Below are 20,953 nucleotides of genomic sequence, written 5' to 3'. Positions count from 1 at the left end.
AGCAACATACCCAAATGGACAGGACCTCCTGGACGTGTCTCCTCCTCTATAACTATTCTCTTCTTTTGCTCCTTTCCTCTCTACCCCAGTAATCACCATCTCAAACACATAAATTATAGGGGGCTGCTTTGCATGGAATTGGGGACTGTAGTCCCGCGCACACTGGGGCCTGGGAAAGGACCCATAAGTCTTGGCCGGAACACTGGTAATGCTGTTGATAGGCAGGACCCAATAATAGCTCTGAGGACCCCCAGGGAAATCAGGCCTGAAAGTAAATTACACTCCTTGAAGCATGCTTTGTTTCTCCCTCAAGCTCTGTTATTCTCACACCAGGTAACCAGCTCATGCTGGGAAGGAAATTTACATTATTCATGGACCTTGATGCAAAATCCATTTGGCGCCATTATATTTACTCATCTCAGACCCAAACAGTTTGGTGTGTTTCCTGCCATTTGTCTTCTTCAGACATCACCTACTCTCTGTAAACTTAAGATACTGATGTAATCAGGTTACCTATACATTCCTGCTACCTGTCCCCCCACTGGTAACCCTCTCAATAAAAGCCATTGAACACAGGGGTTCAGGGCATTCCCCACCAGAGGGAATCACCTTCCCCTTTCCTTGGCAGGCACACGGTGTCTGGAATGAGTCTTCCAGCTGCGGCGAGTCCAGGGACTTCGTGGGCCAGGGTCCTCCTTAATAAATAAAATCACCTATTCTTGTTTCATTCCCTTTCTTTAGAACAGTTAGATTTTGCTCCTCTCTGACAAAATAGGAGACAGTTCATAAAGATTAAAAACATTAGCTAAAACTAATAGTTAAAAACTCTGGTGCTCACTTTGGCAGCACATATACTAAAATTGGAACAATGCAGAGATTAGAATGGCCCTGCGCAAGGATGATGTGCGAATTTGTGAAGCAAAAACAAACCAAAAAAACCCCCAAAATTCTGTCTATGATGTTATCCAACAAACTTTCAAATTAGAAAATCTTAATTTTTATAGAGTATGCAAGCTATAAAATAGTTCAAACATGATACCGTTTTTTTTTTTTTCTTACTCATGTGAAGTCAAAAGCAGATATTTCTAATTGGTGGGAAGCTCTAAGTAGGGATTCAGGTACCCAAGCTTCTTCTAACTCCTACTTTCCACACTTGCCATGTCTCAAGTGAACATGGGGAGAAGAGCCTGAAGGAATGCCTGGGGAAGGTTTTGTGGGCCAGGCTGCCATTCCAACTGCAAGGGCAACTGGAAAATGTAGACAGGTATGTGCCCAGAAAGCAGTTTCACCCACAATTCTTATAGTTTAATGGTAGGAAATTTTCTTTTCTCTGGATAAACGAACATGCTTCATTTTGTAAATAAGGGAGAGTCATGTGCCTAATGGTATTTTGTGTTCTGCCTTAAGTGCCAGGAAGTTAAAAGCTAAATGTAGCGTTCAACTGATAGAACTATTATTAATACAGATTTTTCTGGAACAATTATCTGCTATTTTCATATATGACTCTTGTTCTTTTATCTTTGCTTTAATGGTCCAAATGCCTATGAATCTTCTGTTGTAACTGAGATAAATCTCTGTCTGGAAATCAGTGGAGGTAAAATGACAAATAGAAATTTAGTATTTTCGAAGCACGGTACGATTTTATAAAGTACTTCTGTAAGCGTTTTGTCATTTGATCCTCTCACAAACCTGGAATGTAGGAAGGACAGACATTTTTACTTCCCATTTACACATAAGGAGAATGAAGTTCAAAAATATTTAATTGAATTGCCCATGGAGCAGGCAGAGCCAGGGATCAGAGGGTAGATTGTCAGCTCTCCGGCCATTATATAGCATGGCTCCCACTGTCTACAAGACAACCTTTCTCTGGGATGCTGCTCTAAGGAATAAGATAAGGACTCCAGGAACACAACGAGCATGCTGTTAATAGCACAGGCACTGGATCTTTGTAACTTGGAAGTAATGTGTAATCAGCAAATAATCAATAGTTCTTACAATAAAATCAATGCAGAGAAAGAATGGAAGAATAAAAGGAAAAGATAAGAGTAACCCGTTGCTTTTTAAAATCTATTTTTCTTTCTAAATGTATCTCAGTGAAGACTTGGGAGAAGGTAAACAGAAATGTTTAATTTATAACTGTGTTATACAGTACAGAGTGCCTTCAACAGCCTCAGTCAATTCATCACCTGCTGAACAAAGGCAGCAGGTCAGAACATATCTTGCCCCAACTTCCTTAGAGGAATCAAAAAGCCTGTTTTTGACGGCAGCAGAAAATCAGCGAAGCCCTGCAGGTCCCTCTCCTCAGCAGCAGGTAATAGTGTGAAGACAAATCCAATACCACTGCAGCTGGCGCAATTGGAAGTGACAGAGGACTCTTTGGTGATTTTGTCTGACTTGCTAGAATTTATGGGTGAGGTTAGCAAATGATGTCATCACCAAGACACAGTAAGTGAAGTTGTGTGTCAGCTCACATGAAAAATTGGTTTTCCTCCACACTGTGGCCTTTGTGCTGAATTCTTTGACAAGTTCTAACAGCTTCATGCCTTTTCCAATTTCTCTGTGTGCTTTTGGAACAGGTGCTTATAAAAATTAATCTGGATCAGAGAGGCTGATAGAGTGCTTTTGGTAAACGAACGTTTTAACCTTGAGCTTCAGCCATATCTGGAGCAGAGAAGGCAACTAGGAAACTTGTTATAACGGAGAGAGAACAAATGCAAAGATGCCTATTGCTGTCCATTTGTGGTGCAGCGACATAGCTGGACCTGTAGATGAAGGCCTACTTCTTCAAATTGCCTGATATTTAAAAAAACAAAACAAAGCAAAAAAAAACTTTAATTCCTACCATTTTGATTTCATGTTTCTCACCTATTATCAGGTGTAGCATACCCAATGATGACACAAAACCCCACCAACTCTGTTACTAAAAATAGGAAACCTCCAAATTGTCCCTTGGTTATTTGTAACTTTTTTCCCAAGACTCTGAGTCACACTTGCTTAGGCACAAGTTCCTTGGGGTCTTTTCTTTCTTCATTTGTCTTACCACTATCTTATGGGTATGATGTCCATTAAGTCTCAACTCTCTGTATAACATTATTCTCTGTTAAGGACTACCAGGTACACTATTTTCCTCCACTCCTTGGTTTTCCATGTATGCATGTGTTCTTCCCTAATGCCGAAGCCATGTTTCACACTGGTTTTGCTATAGACCTACATTGTCCAATATGGTGGCTACAAACCACATGTAGCTATTTAAATTAAATTGAAATAAAAATAAGAATTCAATAAAATGAAACATTCAGTTCCTCCAAGGCACGAGCCATGGTTAAAGTACTCAGGAGCCACATGTGGCTAGTAGTTACCACATTGGATAGTGCAGGTTATAGAATGTTTCCATTATTGCAGAAAGTCCTATTGGGCAGTGCTGCTGTGGGTCCTTCTCATGGAATCCTACCAACTGTTCCACTTCCTCACTTCTGGCCACATTTACATGACCAAGGGTCTCCTCTTAGCCCTGCCATGGCCCTGGAAACATATCAGACGTCTCATGCCTTGGAGCCTGAAGGTCAAGCTGATTTTTAGAGATAACAGAAAATATTTTCCTTTAAGCTACTCTAAGTCTAATTTTTCCACATTCCTTCTCCTAGAACTATAAAAAAAATGGGACCATCCATTCCTTTCAGGGGAGTCCTTACTTTCCTCTTCACCTCCCTCCCTTTGAATTTTTAGTCTGAATTTATGTTTAGTCTGAATTTATGGTTCCAACAACTCAGTCACGAAATTATCTGAAATTGGAACAGTACCCAAATTGTTTTATTCATGCTGCTCATATTTTAGTTATTTGAATGCATTAATGGAATTTCTCAGCTAACACCACCTCACACTTCATGTTTAAATACCGCTCTCTCAGGAAAGTCTTGTTGTACTACCCAGGCTGGATTAACACCTTACTATGTAACTATATATTCTTTTTGTTGCTCTAACTGCCCATGTTTTGATTAGGTTCAATGCCAGTATTTGTTTAAAGCCAAGTAGAAGGGTTAGGCAGGCAGAGAGATGTTGGTGTGAGATCCATAGGTCTCTGAGGGCAGAGACCATGGGTGCCAATGAGATAGCTGGGGAAGAGAGCAGGGTGTCTAAGGCCAGATCTTAGGGAAATCCTTCCAGGGGGCAGAGAAACTATTGAAGTTGACACAGCAGAGAAGCAGATTATTTACTGGAAGTAGCAGGATGAGAAACAAACAAATAGGAGAAGAAGGTGTAGTCAGTCATATACAATTTTATTCATTTTCATGATTTCTATTTATTTAACAGTCATGTCATTATTTTTAAAAGTGAGAATACATTTTTCTCATTTAAAAAAATCCAAGTAACACATGAAATTCCCTTATGACTATGGTCAACCTGCAATTCCTGCACTGCCTGGGTAATTACTCTTAATGTTACATTTCCCAGTGTATTTTTATTCATTTCTATCCATATATGCACATACATATATCACATATAGATTTAATTGCATATATTTACATATATTATCATTTTTTTTATGTACTCAAGGAAAAGTACCACACAAAGAACTGCTAATCATGTGAAAAGATACTCAAACTCATTAGGAATTAGATTTGAAACTTTAATCAAAAACAGAAGACATCCTTTTTCATTCATCAATTTGGCAAAGATTAAAAAGACCAATAATATTTACTATAGGCAAAGAATCAGGGAAATGGACACTATTACTAAGACTGTAAATAATCAAAGTTTTTTTGTAAATTTTCTAGAATATATCAAATATAAAATGTATTAAAAGTATTATTTTTTTACTTAAATCATTTTTTATTTTTCAATTACAGTTGACATACAGTATTATATTAGCTTTAGATATACAATCCAGTGATTAGACATTATATAACTCACTTAAGTTATCACCTCAATAAATCTAGTACTCATATGACACTGTACACTGTTATTAAAATATAATTGACTATGCTGCACTTTACATCCCCGTGACTATTCTATAATTACCACTTTGTACTTCTTAATCACATCACCTTTCTCATCCATCCCTCAAACCTCTCCTGTCTTAAAAAAAAGACCCTTTAACACTTCTTGTAATACTGATCTGGTGGTGATGAACTCCTTTTCTTGTCTGGGAAACTCTTACCTGTCCTTCAATTCTAAATGATAAGTTTGCCAGGTAGAGTGATATATTGTAGTTCCTTGCTTTCCATCACTTTGACTATTTCTTACCAGTCTCTTCTGGCTTACAAAATTTCTGCAGAGAAATCAGCTGACAGTCTTAAGGGAGTTCTCTTGTAGATAACTAACTGCTTTTCTCTTGCTGCTTTTATTATAAGAGTCTCTCTTTGACTTTGATCTTTGGCTATTTAACTATGATGTGTCTTGGGGCAGGCCTCTTTGGGTTCATCTTCTTTGGGTCTTTCTATGTTTATTGAACTTGAATGTCAATTTTTTTTTACCAGGTTAAGGAAGTTTTCTGTAATTATTTTTTCAAATAGGTTTTTAATTCCTTGCTTTCTCTCTTCTTCTGGCATCCCCGTGATGCAAATGTTGGCAAACTTAATATTGTCCCAGAGACCCCTTATACTATTCCCATTTTTTAAATATTCTTTTTTGCTGTTCTGATTGGGTGTTTTTTTATTTCTTATCTTCAATATCTCCAATTTGATTCTCTGCTTCATCTACTGAACTGTTGATTTCCTATAATGTATTCTGAATTTTAGTTAGTGTATTATTTATTTATGACTGGTTCTTTTTTAAGTTTTATACTTCTATTTTAATATATTTTATCTCTTTATTGAAATTCTCACTAAGTTCATCCACTCTTCCTCTAAGTTTATTGAGCATCCTCATAACCAGTGTTTTCAACTCTATCTGGTAGATTCATTGTCTTCATTTTTTTTTAGTTTTTTTCTTGAAATTTTGTTCTGTTCTTTCATTTGGGACGTGTTTTTTTGTCTCCTCTTTTGGCAGTCTCCCTGTGTTGGTTTCTTTGTATTAGACAGAGTTTCTATGTCTTTGGGTTTGATAGAGTGGTTGTAGGTAGTAGGTATTCTATTAGGTTCAGAGGCACAGCCTCCCCAACCACCTGAGCTGGGCACTCCAGGCTTGCCCCCCACTTCCATGGGCTGTGTATATCCTTCTCTGGATCAAGCTGAGTCTTGATTGCTGTTGTCATGTCAATGGGAGAAATTTACCCCCAGGATCATTGGCTACAAGGACTGGCTATAACTACCATGCAGGATCAACAGAGGAGGTCTGTGGAGCAGAATCCACTTCAGCAGGGTTCTGGGGACCACTGAGTCCTCCCCTTGAGTGTGTCACTTGTGAGGTGGCCCTTGGGCCTCCCAAGACCAAGGTCAGCCACCACCTCTGTCCTTCCCAGGGTCACCTGGCATAAGCTACAAAACAATCTGCCGATGGCTGCTAGTTTTACTGGGCTTGGAGGAGCTGAGGACAGACCAAGCAGCAAAACAAGGCTGGCTGCTGCTAGTTCCAGGCCTAGGGGCACACTATGGCCAGATATTGCTTGTTTGAGAAATTTTAGGAAAGCTTGAAACATGAGCCAAGACAGATCATTCCTATGGAAAAGCCATTGGAAATAGCTAGGCGGGCCCAAAAGTTGGGTGAGGCAGGGTCTCAGGGATTCACTAAGGCAGGGTGAACAGTATTAGCTAGGTTGATGGAGACTCAGATATGACACCTGCCTGCCAACTCCAGTGGGGAAGAGCCCAGAAAAGGAACAATGACCTCTGCCAGCATTTCTGTCTGGGAGAAAGCTGTTCCTTCAGCTCTCACCATGATGCCAGATAATTCAGTTCCTCCCCATACATCCCTGGTGCATTTTGAGGTGGTGCCCCAGTCCTGGATCTCAGAGGGAGTGAATTTGAGTAAGCCCATGCAGTGGTCCCATGCTTGGGACTTCAGGAGACTGCATCTCACTCAGCCACAATCTCAACTGGTTTTCCCAGGCAGATTTTCACAATCTCTTCCCAACACTGGAACCCTGGGCTGGGGGGACTTGCTGTGGGGCTGGGATCCCTTAATCCTCAGGAGGGACCTCTGCAGCCAACATATGCTTCCCAGTTTTGATCTGTTACATGTGGATGTGGGACCAGTCTGTTCTACACCTCCATCTCTCCTACTAGTCTTAATGTAGCTTCTTCATATCCTGAGTTGTAGGATTTCTGTTCCACTAGGTTTCAGATATGTAGGGTATGTGGAGGTGGTCTGGCTCCCTTACCCAGATGCATGGGTAACCAGAGGGAGCAGCTCCTTACAACCTTGATGGAGTATGATAAAGCAGTATTCCCACAGCCTTGAGCCCTGGGTGCAATAAACTGCCCTGTAGCCTTGAGTAGGCTCGCATGAGTAGCTCATGATAGCTACTTCCCTTTCTGACCTGTAGCTTTGTTTAGGGCTAGTATTTAATGGATAGGAGCTTTGGATGAGGTGGGGAGTCAGGCCCTGACTTGGACATGGGCTTTGTGGCCTGTGTGATTTCCCCTGACCTGGGCTTGTGCCTCTGTGACTCTCCTGAATAAAGGCATGTCAAGCATCCCCAAGGCTCCATGCATATTCTTCCATCTACCTGAGCCCTGAGCGGACCTGTCAAGCCTAGAGAGGCTACAACACGAGGTGGTTCTGAGTGATGGTTGTTCTGTAGTGTATTTGTAATTTTGATGTGCTTGTGGAAAGATTGGTATAGTGCATTTACCTATGCTGTCAAACTTGACCAGAACCCCAAAAGTATACTTTTAGAACCAGCAATTCCAATTCTATAAACTATTCTACATAATTTATGGCATGCAGAGACTATATTTGCATAAGAATATTTATTTAATGTTGTCAATTAGAGTGTTTAAAACAGCCCAATTATTCGTCAATAAATGAATGGATAAATAAGTCTTGGTATACTATTTGGTTTATAAAAAGAGTAAGAAAAAATATATATATTTAATTTTAAGTTGTTTTAGCTTTATTGCCTGTGGGGCTTTCTAAATGGCCCTTCATTGCCATATCACCATCTGCCACCGTGCTGTCACCCACCCTGTTCATCTCCCCTTTGTGCCACTCTTCTCCCCTTATTTGTCTATCAAACAATGAAACCAAAGCAATAAAAACAAATATCAAATTCTTCTCTTCTCATTTACAGCAGCTTGAACCTTTTTCTTCTTTGATTGATGTCTTACATATAACTCTGGTTTCACTTTTCAACTAAATAGGAATCTCAAGAAATTTTCTCCAAGATATTTGGAACCAAATATTAACTTGGTAAATTTTTCATCTTATAAGAACTGGCATGAATCCACTGAAAGGTTTAACTCCAGGCATTTAGTCTTTTTGGTAAGAGCATCTTAGTGAAGGGAAAGGGAAAGAAGCTGTATTGCAGTGGGTTGAGAAAGTTGGAGGTGAGCAAATTGGGACAATGTGTGAACCCGATTCCTTTAAGATGGCTGTTTGAAAGGAGGAGAAGGATGAGCAGTAGCTAGAAGTATATAGTAATGTCAAAGAAAGATTGTTAATGATTAAGTGACTTGATTATGTTTAAATGCCGATGCAAAGGAGTCAATAGAGAGCAGTAGGGAGATGACAGAAGAGATCCTCTGAGGTGGTGAAAGAAAGAGGTATCCAGATGAGAGGAGCAGTTCTGCTGCCACAGGGAGGAAAAGATGCAAGTCAATCTACGTTGCAGACATTTGAGAAAGTCCCCCTCTGACGTCTCTTCCTTCTCCTCTTCTTCCTCTCATCCTCCTCTTTCTTTTTCTTCATTTCTGTGAGTTACAAATTAAATTTCTCTATTGGTAGAAGTTTAAAGAATATGGAGAATAAGACTAAGAGTTCAGCAAGAAACTTGGACGGGTTCCTAGTAGTTTAGAGGAACATTTTGAGGTTGGAGGGCATTTATTTTATTATAGTGATACCAGTTCTGCTTTTGTGTGATCTTTGTCTGCCAGCAGCGTTCAGCTAGTGTTTTGCTTGATACCTGGGATGAAAGGAGGAGAGATAAAAGGAATGAGGGATCAAACTAATGACCAGTGATTAGTTGAAGTGTTGGATAATTGATTTCAGAATGATGCAAAAATGAGAAGGATGTGACAATTTGGGTGAAAGGATTTTCTTCTAGAACCTGGTTTGAAATCTTTTTGACTTTTTAGTCTATTCATGCTGTATTGATTGTAGAGTTCATATGTAAATTTTAAGTATATCATCATAAAGGTTTACAGTTCTAGATAAATATCTTTTATCAAAACTGTATGAGGTCATACATATTCTAACCTCATATATTTCTGGATGTTGATGAACGTGGTATCCTAGAGATAATCAGAGTGTGCTGAAATCAACATATTTGTGGCATAACAGAAGTGATTAGAAACTAAGACTCTTCGGTTGTAGGCCTAGTTCACTAAGCTGTGTGACCTGAGAAGTCCTTTTAACTTTGGACCTCAGCATTTTCCCTTTAAATGTAGTGTTGATGTGGATGTTCCCAACTTTCTTCCAGCTCTAAAATACATGAATTCGTGGCTGTATGAAATTCTTTGACTCAATTTATGGTTTTAAACTAATGGACAGCAATTGTTTAAAAAAATATATAAAAAGTCAATTAGAATTGTTTTTAAAAACAGTATATGTTTATTCTTCTGCAGTGATATTTCCAAATGAAGATCAATGAAGCTTAATTGTCTCCTGGTTGTACCATTTCTCTGGTCGGGTTTGCGCCCCCAAGCTTCTAGCTTAGACAAAACAGATGATAGTAATAGACATCATTTAGATCTCAAGTGGAGAACTGAAAACTTCCACAGACAGGGAAAAACGATATGGACAATTACACATCTTGGGAGTTACGAGTATCGTTATTTAAAAGTGAAAGATTGATTTATTGATTTTGTTTCTCCTGCAGCTGCAATTCAATTCTAATTTACCAGTTGATAGGAAATATAACTGTTGATAGTTTGGTTTAGAAAAGTTTAGTTCCAAACCTTAAATTCAATACAGGGATTTCAAGGTCTGTGCCTTTGTTAGTCACAAAATTTAAACTCCATTTAGACTGGTGAGCTTTTGAATCATTGATATCATAATGTAAATGAAAATTAAAATCAACTAAAACCTATTGAAGCAAGAAAAAGGAGCAATATGAATGTTGGCTGGTAGACTAGTCTCTCCTGTTCTGTTGTTCAGTCTCATGAATGTTCATTGGTAAGTGAAAATTGCAGAAGGTGGTAAACTGATGCCTTTGTTTTGAGATAACTTATCTAATCTGCTCCAGAAGATGTTCACAGGGTTTGACAGCAAACCCTAATACATATTCATAACCAATATGCTTTGGAACCCAGAGAAATTGAGGCAAATGCAACAGAATGAAGCATGAAAAAGCAGCATGTTAATTTTAAATTTTATTACAGAGATAAGAGGAAAGAATGCATTTTGATAATGCATACTAATTTAGCTGTCACGAAACATTACCCAAAAATCACGCCAAATATTTGGCAGAAGAAATGTTATTTATGGTGAACTGCTTGATAGAACTAGCAGGTTATGGGCAAAACAAGATTCTGAGAGCCTATTAGAAACTATTTTTCATGTAGAGAAAAGGAAACGTGGCATAATGCTAAAGATCTGAAGTAAAGGTAGAGGGAAAAAAAGCGTTCAAACTAAAGAAAGGTTTCTGGGCTATACAAGATTTCTGTTTATGTAATATTTATACATGTTTAAAGTTTGAATTCAGTTTGAAATTGGGAAAAAACCCGTAATTAGTGTGATTCTTGTAATCGTACTGCCTTTGGTACCTAGAATCATTGTGACCAGCACACCAAACTTCCCCGCTTAGGTCTAAGTATTTGAAGAACATAGACCTTATCTGTCTTGTTGAAAATTGGTGCTGGGTGCTTAGAATAAAATTCTACATGGAGCAAGCACTTATTAAGTGCTTATTAAGTATTTGTTTAATAAATGAATAAGTAAACTTACCTTATGCTAGCATGTGTGGTGTACACACTGAATACATGTTTATTAATGAATAGATAAATTTGCAGGATCTGGGAGAAAATAATACCCAAAGGATAAAGGCAGCTATGCTTGGCTCGGTGATGTGCAAACACAGAGTCAGTTTTGACAGAGAAGAGAATACCCGGATTTCTAATCAAACTGAATTGTGCTCTCTTCATAGTTTTTAACTGGGACCTCTATTCTTGTTTTGGACAAGTCCTTGTTTACAGAGTAAGAGAAAAGAAGAAAATTTTTCTTTCTGTATTTCATTATAAAATATTGCTATAGAAAAAAGTTAAAGGGAAAAAACATAAACAACATTTCTAAGAGTTGGCAGGCTTTTGAAAGAATTGTGTCTGCTTTGGGAACGCATTGCTCTGTTTTACCAGAAAGTATGTAAATGTTTAGCCTCACTAGAACTATTTTTTAGCAACCGACTAATGAGTTTTATGAAGAATGAGAATACCACATCTTGGTGAGCTTTGGGACAATATAGGTAATCTCATACTTTGTTCATGGAAACATAAATTTGTTCAACCATCTCCAGAGGAGGGTTTGACAAGATATATCAAAAACTTTCAGAATGTGTGAATTCCTTGACTCAGCAATTCTGCTTCTAGTAAATTTTCCTCAGAAAATAATTGGACAACTGAGCAAAGATATATGTGTAGGGACGTTTGTTTCTGGGTTATTTATATAAAATAGCAAATAATTGAGAACAATGGAAGATAATAGGGATTTATAAATTGTATGTCTTCTCTGTAGCATATTGTGCAGCCATTAAAAATGATGATAAAGACCAGTATATACTGTACAAAGCATAGCTTCATGACATGACCTAAAGTGGAAGAGCGGCAATCAAAGATATGTGTAACATGACACCGTTTGGTAAATAATATACGAATATTCTATTTCTGCCTAGGAAAGTCTGAAAGGCTGATGGCATCATGGAGAATTTTAATTTTTTGGTTTATTTATATCTTGTGTTGTCTATAGTAAAAACATTATTCTGTGCAAAAATGAATAATTTTTAAAATGCATGGGCTCACACATTGCTAATTGAAAGCACATAATCTCTTCTTAAACAGAAAAGGGCTGTCACATTTCTTACAATGGGTAGATTTTTGAAAGTTTGCACTTAGGCTTGGCCCTCAGTTTTCCTATAAGTTACAGTGAAATCCAAACCTCACAAAGCTCAGGAGCTGAAGGGAATTTTACAGAGTTCATTTTTTTTTTAACAGATAGGCAGCTCACTAGAACTGATTGTAGCTGCAGAAGAAAACCTTTCTAGGCAGATGGAAATGATTTTTAGAATATTCTTTGAAAGGGATTTGGGGAAACAGGAAACTTTCCTAAAGGTCCAACACTGTGCCTGCTGAGAAGATCAGCCAGACTTTCTGAGTATGCTATTTTTCTTACAAGAAAAATTGGAGAAAATAACTCATTATTTTCTTGCTCAATACTTAGACATAGCAAAGCAAATTTACAAAGATTATCTCAGGAAGGGCTGAGTGAGAATATGTTTTCTAACAGATCATACACTTTACACTTTTATCAGAAAATGAGTTCTAAGAGACACAGGGGCACTAAATTTTACCTCAAAAAGACCACACAGAGAATCTTGACTAATAAGAGCGAAAGGTATACTTTTAAACACCGTTAGGTAGTTTTAATTTGGTATGTGTGTATAAAATTACAACAAATTGGAAGAAAATTTAATTAAAGCCATACTAATTAAATTTTCAGTGGAAGGGACTGAGAATTAATTGTTTTGTGTTCTATGCTTTATAATGAAATAAAATTTCCTAAATTATTGATATTTCCCTAATTATACTAAATATATGCTTGTGAATTTAGTTTGATGTGGATATGTCTTCAACAATAACAACTGTTTTAATAGAATTGTTTAATGTAAGAATTGCCTTATGTACAGATTATCTTACCGGATTCTCAGATAAACCCTGAGACAGATTTTTTATTTTCACTAAAAACTTCATTAATTTGGATATTTTAAGTATGCCAGCTACCTCCTATTTGGTGTAACATTGATTGTTCTCAGTTAATGTCTTGATTTCATCACTATCAACTTCAACTGGTCTGCCTAACCATGGAGCATTGTCCCGAGAGAAATCTCCAGCACAAAACTTCGCAAACCACTTTTGACATGTTCGATCAGTCATAGCACTTTCTCCATACACTACACAAATCTTTTTTTGCCTTGAGTTTTTACCTTTCTTGAAATAATAAAACATAATATGCCAGAAAATGTTGCTTATCTTCTTCCATTGTCAATATTCAAATGGCTACAAAAAATTCACTAACTGATAAGTATTTTTTAATTGCATACTGATATGACAGCTGTCACAATACAATCTAACAAAGCTGTTTCAAATGAAGAGTGCTACTACAGCCATCGTACAAACCCCCACCCCACACACAGAGGAACCTTTTTTGACCAACGATATGTACAGTTCCAGAGGCCTTACACACACCTGCCCAAGCACACACATCAATAAGTGAATTATCTAAATCTGCAGAGAAGAGTCATTGCTGTCATGATGGCTTAACTTATGATTTTATTCCTTTAAAAACATTTAGCAGAGAATTAACCTTTATTGAGTATAAATATACCATATACACCTTAAATAATCCCATGTGGTATACATACATTGAACTATCAACTAACCCTGATGACAACTCTAAGATCCCTATTTAGAAGTGCAATAACTGAGGCTGCGGCAACTATATAGCCACAGTCTCTTTACCACAGATTGTGAGATAGATTTATATATATATATACACACACACACACACACACACACAAACATATACATATTATATATAACATATATATAATATAACAGAATGAATGAAACAATTCTAGTCCCAGAACATAAATGGGAGCCACTGACAAATAAGAATTAATTGTATGGTAAAAGTTATTGCATTTGTGCTTTAAAGCTTGTATAAAAGACCACATACTTTTAATTCCACATTTAACTAATTTATTAAAACAACATATAATAGAATTAATAAACATAAACCACATAATTATTGATCAAGGAATAATGATTCTTGAATAAGTTAGGATCTTTTAGTAAACAAATTCCTAAATTTTAACCAAAGATATGACCAAATCATGGTTTTATTTTCAAACCTAAAGAAACAAAAGCTCTTGGAGTGAACAATCAGTAATAGAACTGTCAGGTATATCACACAATTGTAGTTTTCTGTCAAATATCTCAAGTTGAGAGTGCATGTTGGCATTATACATATGCAGAAAATATTAAGTTCATTGTTTAAGAAAATTTATATTATTCTTTCTTTATAGCTTAGTTCCCATTTCATGTTCCAGCATATGTGTGTTTTGATATTTGTCAGAACAGTTTTTTGTCCTTAGAAATAAAAATACATTATTAGTTCATAGGAAGAAAATACATTAGGATTAAACTTTAAATTTTTTTTTAAGTTAATGGGATACTGACATAGCTATGAGAGGTTGATTGATGTAATAATTTACAATAAAAGATCAACATCGACTTAGCTTTCACAAACAGTTTGCAGTTTTGGCTCAGATGGAGCGTTTTTAGGATCAGATTTCTTTCTGTACACTTAAAATCTGGGTCACTGGAAAACTTCCATTTATCTAAGCTTGGTAAACTAAAAATAATTTAAGAAAGATAAGAATTATGGACTTCTGAGTAGTTCAAAGGTCTAGATACCAATTATTTCTCAGAAAGTTAATTTAATTAAAAACCTAGATTAACTTCTTTTAAATACTTGATTACATAGTCTTTGCACACATAACATCTCAGTTAATCTTTCTTGCATTAAGAGTTTACACTTCTTGGGGAGTTTTAGGTTCACAACAAAATTAAGGGGAAAATACAGAAATTATACCTATATCCTTGACTGGAAACACACACACTCCCTCATTATCAACATCTCCCTCTAGAGTAGTATATTTGTTACACTTGATGAATCTGCACAGACACACAGAACATAATCACCCAAATTCCACAGTTTACATTAGGGTTCTTTTTTGTGTGTATGCTTGTAGCCAACAGCGGGCACTACCTGCCAGCCATGGAGCAAGGACCTTGGATGTCCAGCTTAGTAGAGCTTTTGATTTTTCTGTTTTGATTTGTTTTTTTGTTTGTTTGTTTTTATTCTCCCCTGAATTCTCCTCCACCCTGTACAACCGCACCCCGCAGCATTCCCTCCCCAACTTAGTTCATGTCCATGGGTTGTACATGTAAGTTCTTTGGCTTCTCCATTTCCTATACTATTCTTAACCTCCCCCTGTCTATATTGTACCTACTATTTATGCTGCTTATTCCTTGTACCTTTTCCCCCATTCTGCCCCCTTCCCCTCCCCCTGCTTTACTGTTGATAGTTTTTGATCTTCTTCTTTTTCTTAGATGAGTCCCTTTAACATTTCATATAATAAGGGCTTGGTGATGATGAACTCTTTTAATTTCACCTTATCTGAGAAGCACTTTATCTGCCCTTCCATTCTAAATGATAGCTTCGCTGGATAGAGTAATCTTGGATGTAGGTCTTTGCCTCTCATGACTTTGAATACTTTCTAGCCCCTTCTTGCCTGCAAGGTTTCTTTTGAGAAATCAGCAGATAGTCTTACAGGAACTCCTATGTAGGTAATTGTCTCCCTTTCTCCTGCTGCGTTTAAGATTCTCTCTTTATCTTTAATCTTGGGTAACTTAATTATGATGTGCCTTGATGTGTGCTCCCTTGGGTCCAACTTCTTTGGGACTCTCTGAGCTTCCTGGATCTCCTGGAAGTCTATTTCCTTCACTAGATTGGGGAAATTCTCCATGATTTTTTCAAATAGCACAGTTTTCAATTTCTTGCTCTTCCTCTTCTTCTGACACCCCTATGATTTGGATGTTGGAACATTTCAATTTGTCCCAGAGGTTCCTAAGCCTCTGCTCACTTTTTTGAATTCTTGTTTCTTCATTCTGTTCTGGTTGAATGTTTCTGTCTTCCTTCTGCTCCAAATTGTTGATTCGAGTCTGACTTTCTTTCCCTTTACTGCTGGTTCCCTGTATATTTTTCTCTATTGTATATTACATAGCATTTGCTTTTTCCTCCATTTAGTAACCATACTCAAACAATTCAGTGAGCATCCAGATTGCCAGTGTTTTGAACTGTGCATCTGATAGGTTGGCTATCTGTTCATCGCTTAGTTCTATTTTTGGAGCTTTGATCTATTCTTTCTTTTGGGCCATATTTCTTTGTCTCAGCATGCCTGTTACATTGGGAGGGGCGGGGCCTTAGGTATTCCCAGGGCAGGGCAGATCATCTCTGTGTTGTGATGCTGTAGGTGGGGGAGGGGTCCAAGAGGGAACAGTGCCTCTTGCTTGGCTTTCAGCGGGCTTTCAGTCACTCCCCACTACCCACAAACAAATTGGGCCTTTCTGGTGCTGATTCTTGGTGGGTGGGTTTGTGTATGTTCTAGGACCCTGTGGGTCTCTCCAATGGCCTCTCCTGTGAGGCTGGGAGTTTCTCCTGCCATTGCAACCCCTACAGATTTTTACTTCCAGAGGTTTTGAGGCTTTCTTTTCCTGCACTGGAACCCTGGATTGTGAGGTCTGTCTCACTCCCCAGCTGTTCCTCGGGTTTATCCGCACTTAAATGTGGGACTGCCCGGTCTGCCTGCTGCCACCTTGCCACATGTCCTCTCTGCCCAGCTGCCCATCTCCGCCCCTCCTACCTGTCTGGATGAATGTTTCTTCTTTAACTCCTTCGTTGTCAGACTTCCATATAGTTTGCTTTTCTGGCAGCTCTGGTTATTTTTTGTTTTTAAATTTGTTATTGTCCTTCTTTTGGTTGTGCGAGGAGGCAAAGTATATCTACCTATGCCTCCATCTTGGCTGGAAGTCCAGGGTTCTTTCTTAGAGCTGTACATTCAATGAATTTGGACAAATGTGTAATGCATGTATCCATCATTATGGTATCATACAGGGTAGTTTCACTGCCTTGAAAATACTCTGTGCTCTGCCTATTCTTCCCTTGCCTACTCCTCTAATCCCTTGGCAACCACAGTATGTAACCTTTTCAGGTTGGCTACTTACACTTAGCAGTATGCATTTAAGTTTCCTCTGTATCTTTTCATGACTTGATAGCAATGATTATTTATCCACTCACCTACTGAAGGACATCTTAGCTGTTATGAACACTTATGTGCCAGCTTTTATGTGCACATAAGTTTTTAACTCCTTTGGGTAAATTCCAAGGAGCATGATTGCTGGATCTATGTATGTAAGAACATGTTTAGTTTTGTAAGAAAGTGCCTGTACCATTTTGCATTCCTACCAGCGATGTATGAGAGCTCCTGCCTACATCCTTGTCAGCATTTGGTGTTTTCAGTGTTCCAGATTTTGGCCATTCTAATAGGTGTGCAGTGATATCTTATTGTTGTTTTAATTTGTAGTTCTCTGATTTTAATATGCTTGTCACCTGTATATCTTTGCTGAGAAGATATTCAGCCCATAGTTAATTGGATTGTTTGTTTTCTTATTGAATTTTAAGAATTCTTTGTAGATTTTGGAGGAGTTCTTTATCAGAGGTATCTTTTGAAAATATTTTCTCTCAGTCTATGCTTGTCTTTTTCATCCTTTTGACATTATATTTTACAGAGCAGAAGCTTTTAGTTTTAATGAAGTCCAGACTATAAATTTTTTTTATTATTCATGCTTTTTGTATATTCCATCTAAAAAGTCATCAACAAAATCAAGATCATTTAGGTTTGTTTCTGTGTTATGTTCTAGGAGTTTTATTGTTTTCCATTTTATATTGAGGTTTGTGATCCATTTTGAGTTAATTTTGTAAAGGACATAAAATCTGTGTCTCAATTTATTTTTTGAAATCATGTGGATGTTCAGTTATTCCAGCAGCATTTGTTGAAAATATTATCTTTTCATCATTGTATTTCCTCCTTTGTCAAAGATCAGTTGACTATAGTTATATGGTCACTCTATTCTGTTCCATTGATATATTTGTCTATTCTTATGCCAATACCACACTGCTTTGGCTACTATAACTTCATAGTAAGTCTGGAAATTGGGGAGAGTCAGTCCTCCAACTTTGTTCTTGTCCTTCAATATTTTGTTAGCTTATGTGGATCTTTTTGCCTCTCCATAAAATCTTTATAATCAGTTTTTTGATATCCACATAATACCTTTCTGGAATTTGTATGGAATTGCATGAAATCGTTGGATTATTTTTAGTCTTTCTGTTTTGAACATGGACTATCTATTCATTTATTTAGTTTTTCTTGATTTCATTAGCCAAAGGTTTGTCGATTTCCTCATATAGATCTTGTACATATGTATTTTGTTAGACTTATACAAAAGTATTTCACTTTTGTGGCTGCTAAAATAAATGGTATTGTGGTTTTAATATCAAATTCCATTTGTTCATTGCTTTTTTACAGGAAAGCCATTGAGTTTTATATATTAGCCTTGTATCTTACAACCTTGTTGTAATCACTTACTTGTTCCAGAATTTTGTCAGTTCTTTCAGGCTTTCTACATAGATGATCATGTCATCTGAGAACAAATGCAGTTTTATTCCTTTCTTCCTAATCTTTATATCTCTTATTTCCTTTTTTTTGTTTTATTGCATTATGTAGAGCTTCCAGGATGATGCTGAAAAGCAATGATGAGAGGGGACATTTTTGCCTTGTACTTACATGGTCTTAGTAGAAAAGTTTCAAGTTTCTCACCATTTATGCATATTGTGTGTTTTGTTGTTGTTGTTGCAGATATCCTTTATCAAATTAAGGAAGTTTTGTTTTATTGTCACTTTACTGAGAATTTTTATAATGAATACGTGTTGAATTTTGTCAAGTGCTTTTTCTTTATCTATTGATATGTCAGTTAATCTTCATAACAATTTTCTTGTGACTGATATAGCCATATTCATTTTATAGATGTGGAAATGAAGACTCATCAGTAATGTAACCTCCCAGGAGTTCCCCTAGGTTCTGGTGGAATCAAGATTAAACCTACAGCCATTTGACCTGCTCCACAATATGCTGCCTTCCAGAACTAACTCTCAATCAATCCTGACTTTTTGGCTCTGAAGTAATAGGGAAAGTAGATTTTCTCATGAATTTCACCAAACTAAACAATTCATCAATATTAAACTATGTACTTTCTTGAAAATTGGGTGATTTTCATTATTCATAAATTCTGTATTTGTGAATTTGCCTACTTGCTAAAATTTGCAGCCATTCTGGAAACTAGTATGGCATTTCCTCAAAAACTTAAGAATAGAATTGCCATATGACTCAGCAATCCATCTTCTGAGTATATCACCAAAAAACTTGAAAATATTTATTTGCAAAGATATATGTATTCCTGTGTTCAACTTAAGGCAATTTTATGAATGTTCATAGACACATACAGAGTAGCAAAAATCTTTACTCTTGCAATATGCATACTCCAGGCTGAGGTCCAACAAGGTAATATTTTACTTTCTTATTTCTGTTCTCTTACTTTAAAAAAATGTCTTATTTGGGAGAATCAAGATGGCGGAAGAGTGAGTGGAAGTCACACTGACCTCCTCCCAGGACCAACCTGGAATTACAACTAAATTGTAGAGCAATCACCTGGAACAAACAACTGAACAAGAGTGAGAGGAGCCTTGCAACCTCGGAAACAGAAGAATCGGCTTTAGCGCAATCTAACTGGTAAGGAGTGCGGTACAGACCTGAGAAGGCAGGCAGGGTGCCCAAGGGCAGCAGCACCAGAAGGATATTGGAACGGCCAGTTGGATTCCCCTGAGAAGAGGGGGGTCTAAACCAAAAGCGGGGATCTCTAGCCTACAACACCAGAGCCCAAAAAGTACACAAAAAACAGCCAGCTGCAAGAAACGGCAGTGTTGCTCTCTACCAGAGACAGGTGGCTGAAGATGAAAAGAACTGTTTAAAGGGCCAATGCATAAATTTTCATTTATAGCTACTTACCGTGGTCTCTGGCAAAGGTGGGGCAGAGTGGGCTAGAGACACCGATGAGAGACTGGGGAAGGAAGCTGTGGGGAGAGAACTGAGACAGTAGCCGGTGAGATCTCGGTGCTGACTCTTCCCCCATGTGGCAGCAGCCATCTTGCTCAGGCAGAGACCACACCCCCTGAGCGGCACCAGAGTCAAAGGACCCAATAGTCCCACCCCCAGGTGAAATTCCACCCAACTCTGTGCTGTCTAAGCCACCTGCTGAGTGCAGAGTGGCAGCCACAGACCGTAGATCCCTGGCTAAAGGGGATGCAGAGAGGGCTGGCGACACTTGAGGAGAGACTGTGAACGGAGGTTTTGGGGAGAGAAGGGAGAGAGTAGCTGGCAGGATCCCAGTGCTGACTCCTCCCCCATATGGCAGCAGTGTGAGAAGACCCAACAACCCTGCCCCCAGGAGGGACTCCATCCTGCCCTGAGCTGTCTAAGGTGCCCTGCTGAGTGCAGAATGACTAGATTAACAGCTGAAGGAGACAGCCACAAACAGTAGATTCCTGGAAGTCTCGAACAGCCTGCCTAAGGTCAGACAGGGACGACATCTGACATCATCAGAGACAGATCCAGAAAGTAAAAGCAGTGGTCTCCAACCACAGAAGTTCATACCACAAAGTCAGGAAATCAAGACAGATCAACTTAATAAAGAGCAGCAAAAGAGAAGAGTATCAAATAATGGGAAGACAAAGAAATACGCCCCACTCAAAAGGAAGGGAGGAATCCCCAGAAAGAGAACTAAATGAAATAGAGGCAAGTAAACTATCAGATATTGAGTTCCAAACAACGGTTCTAAGGAAGCTCAATGAGCTCAGTGAGCTCAGAGAGAATTACCAAAAACTACAGGGAAACTATGAGGAACTTATTGCAAACTATATCAGCATGAAAAAGGACATAGAAACTATCAATAAGAGACAAGAGGAAATG

At 37.9% G+C, this 20,953-nt stretch overlaps 1 protein-coding gene and 1 non-coding gene across 2 annotated transcripts in view; both read left to right on the top strand.

Annotated features, from left to right (window-relative positions):
- Positions 1-830: 830 nt before the first annotated feature.
- LOC129077338 (U6 spliceosomal RNA) lies at positions 831-933 on the top strand. The gene has a single exon (XR_008529815.1). It is a non-coding gene; the product is annotated as a U6 spliceosomal RNA (small nuclear RNA).
- A 262-nt stretch (positions 934-1,195) lies between these two features.
- WDR49 (WD repeat domain 49) overlaps positions 1,196-20,953 on the top strand; it is a 127,672-nt gene continuing 107,914 nt past the window's right edge. Inside the window, 2 exon segments of the mRNA XM_054575642.1 lie at positions 1,196-1,264; positions 2,150-2,311. Coding sequence (XP_054431617.1) covers positions 1,196-1,264; positions 2,150-2,311 — 231 coding nt within the window.

The sequence above is a fragment of the Pteronotus mesoamericanus genome, unplaced genomic scaffold, assembly GCF_021234165.1.
Source record: "Pteronotus mesoamericanus isolate MK-2021 breed Mesoamerican mustached bat unplaced genomic scaffold, CSHL_Meso_final contig_116, whole genome shotgun sequence".
Taxonomy (NCBI): domain Eukaryota; kingdom Metazoa; phylum Chordata; class Mammalia; order Chiroptera; family Mormoopidae; genus Pteronotus; species Pteronotus mesoamericanus.
Note: the sequence above shows the minus strand (reverse complement) of the source record. Positions and strands in the feature narration are given on the sequence as shown.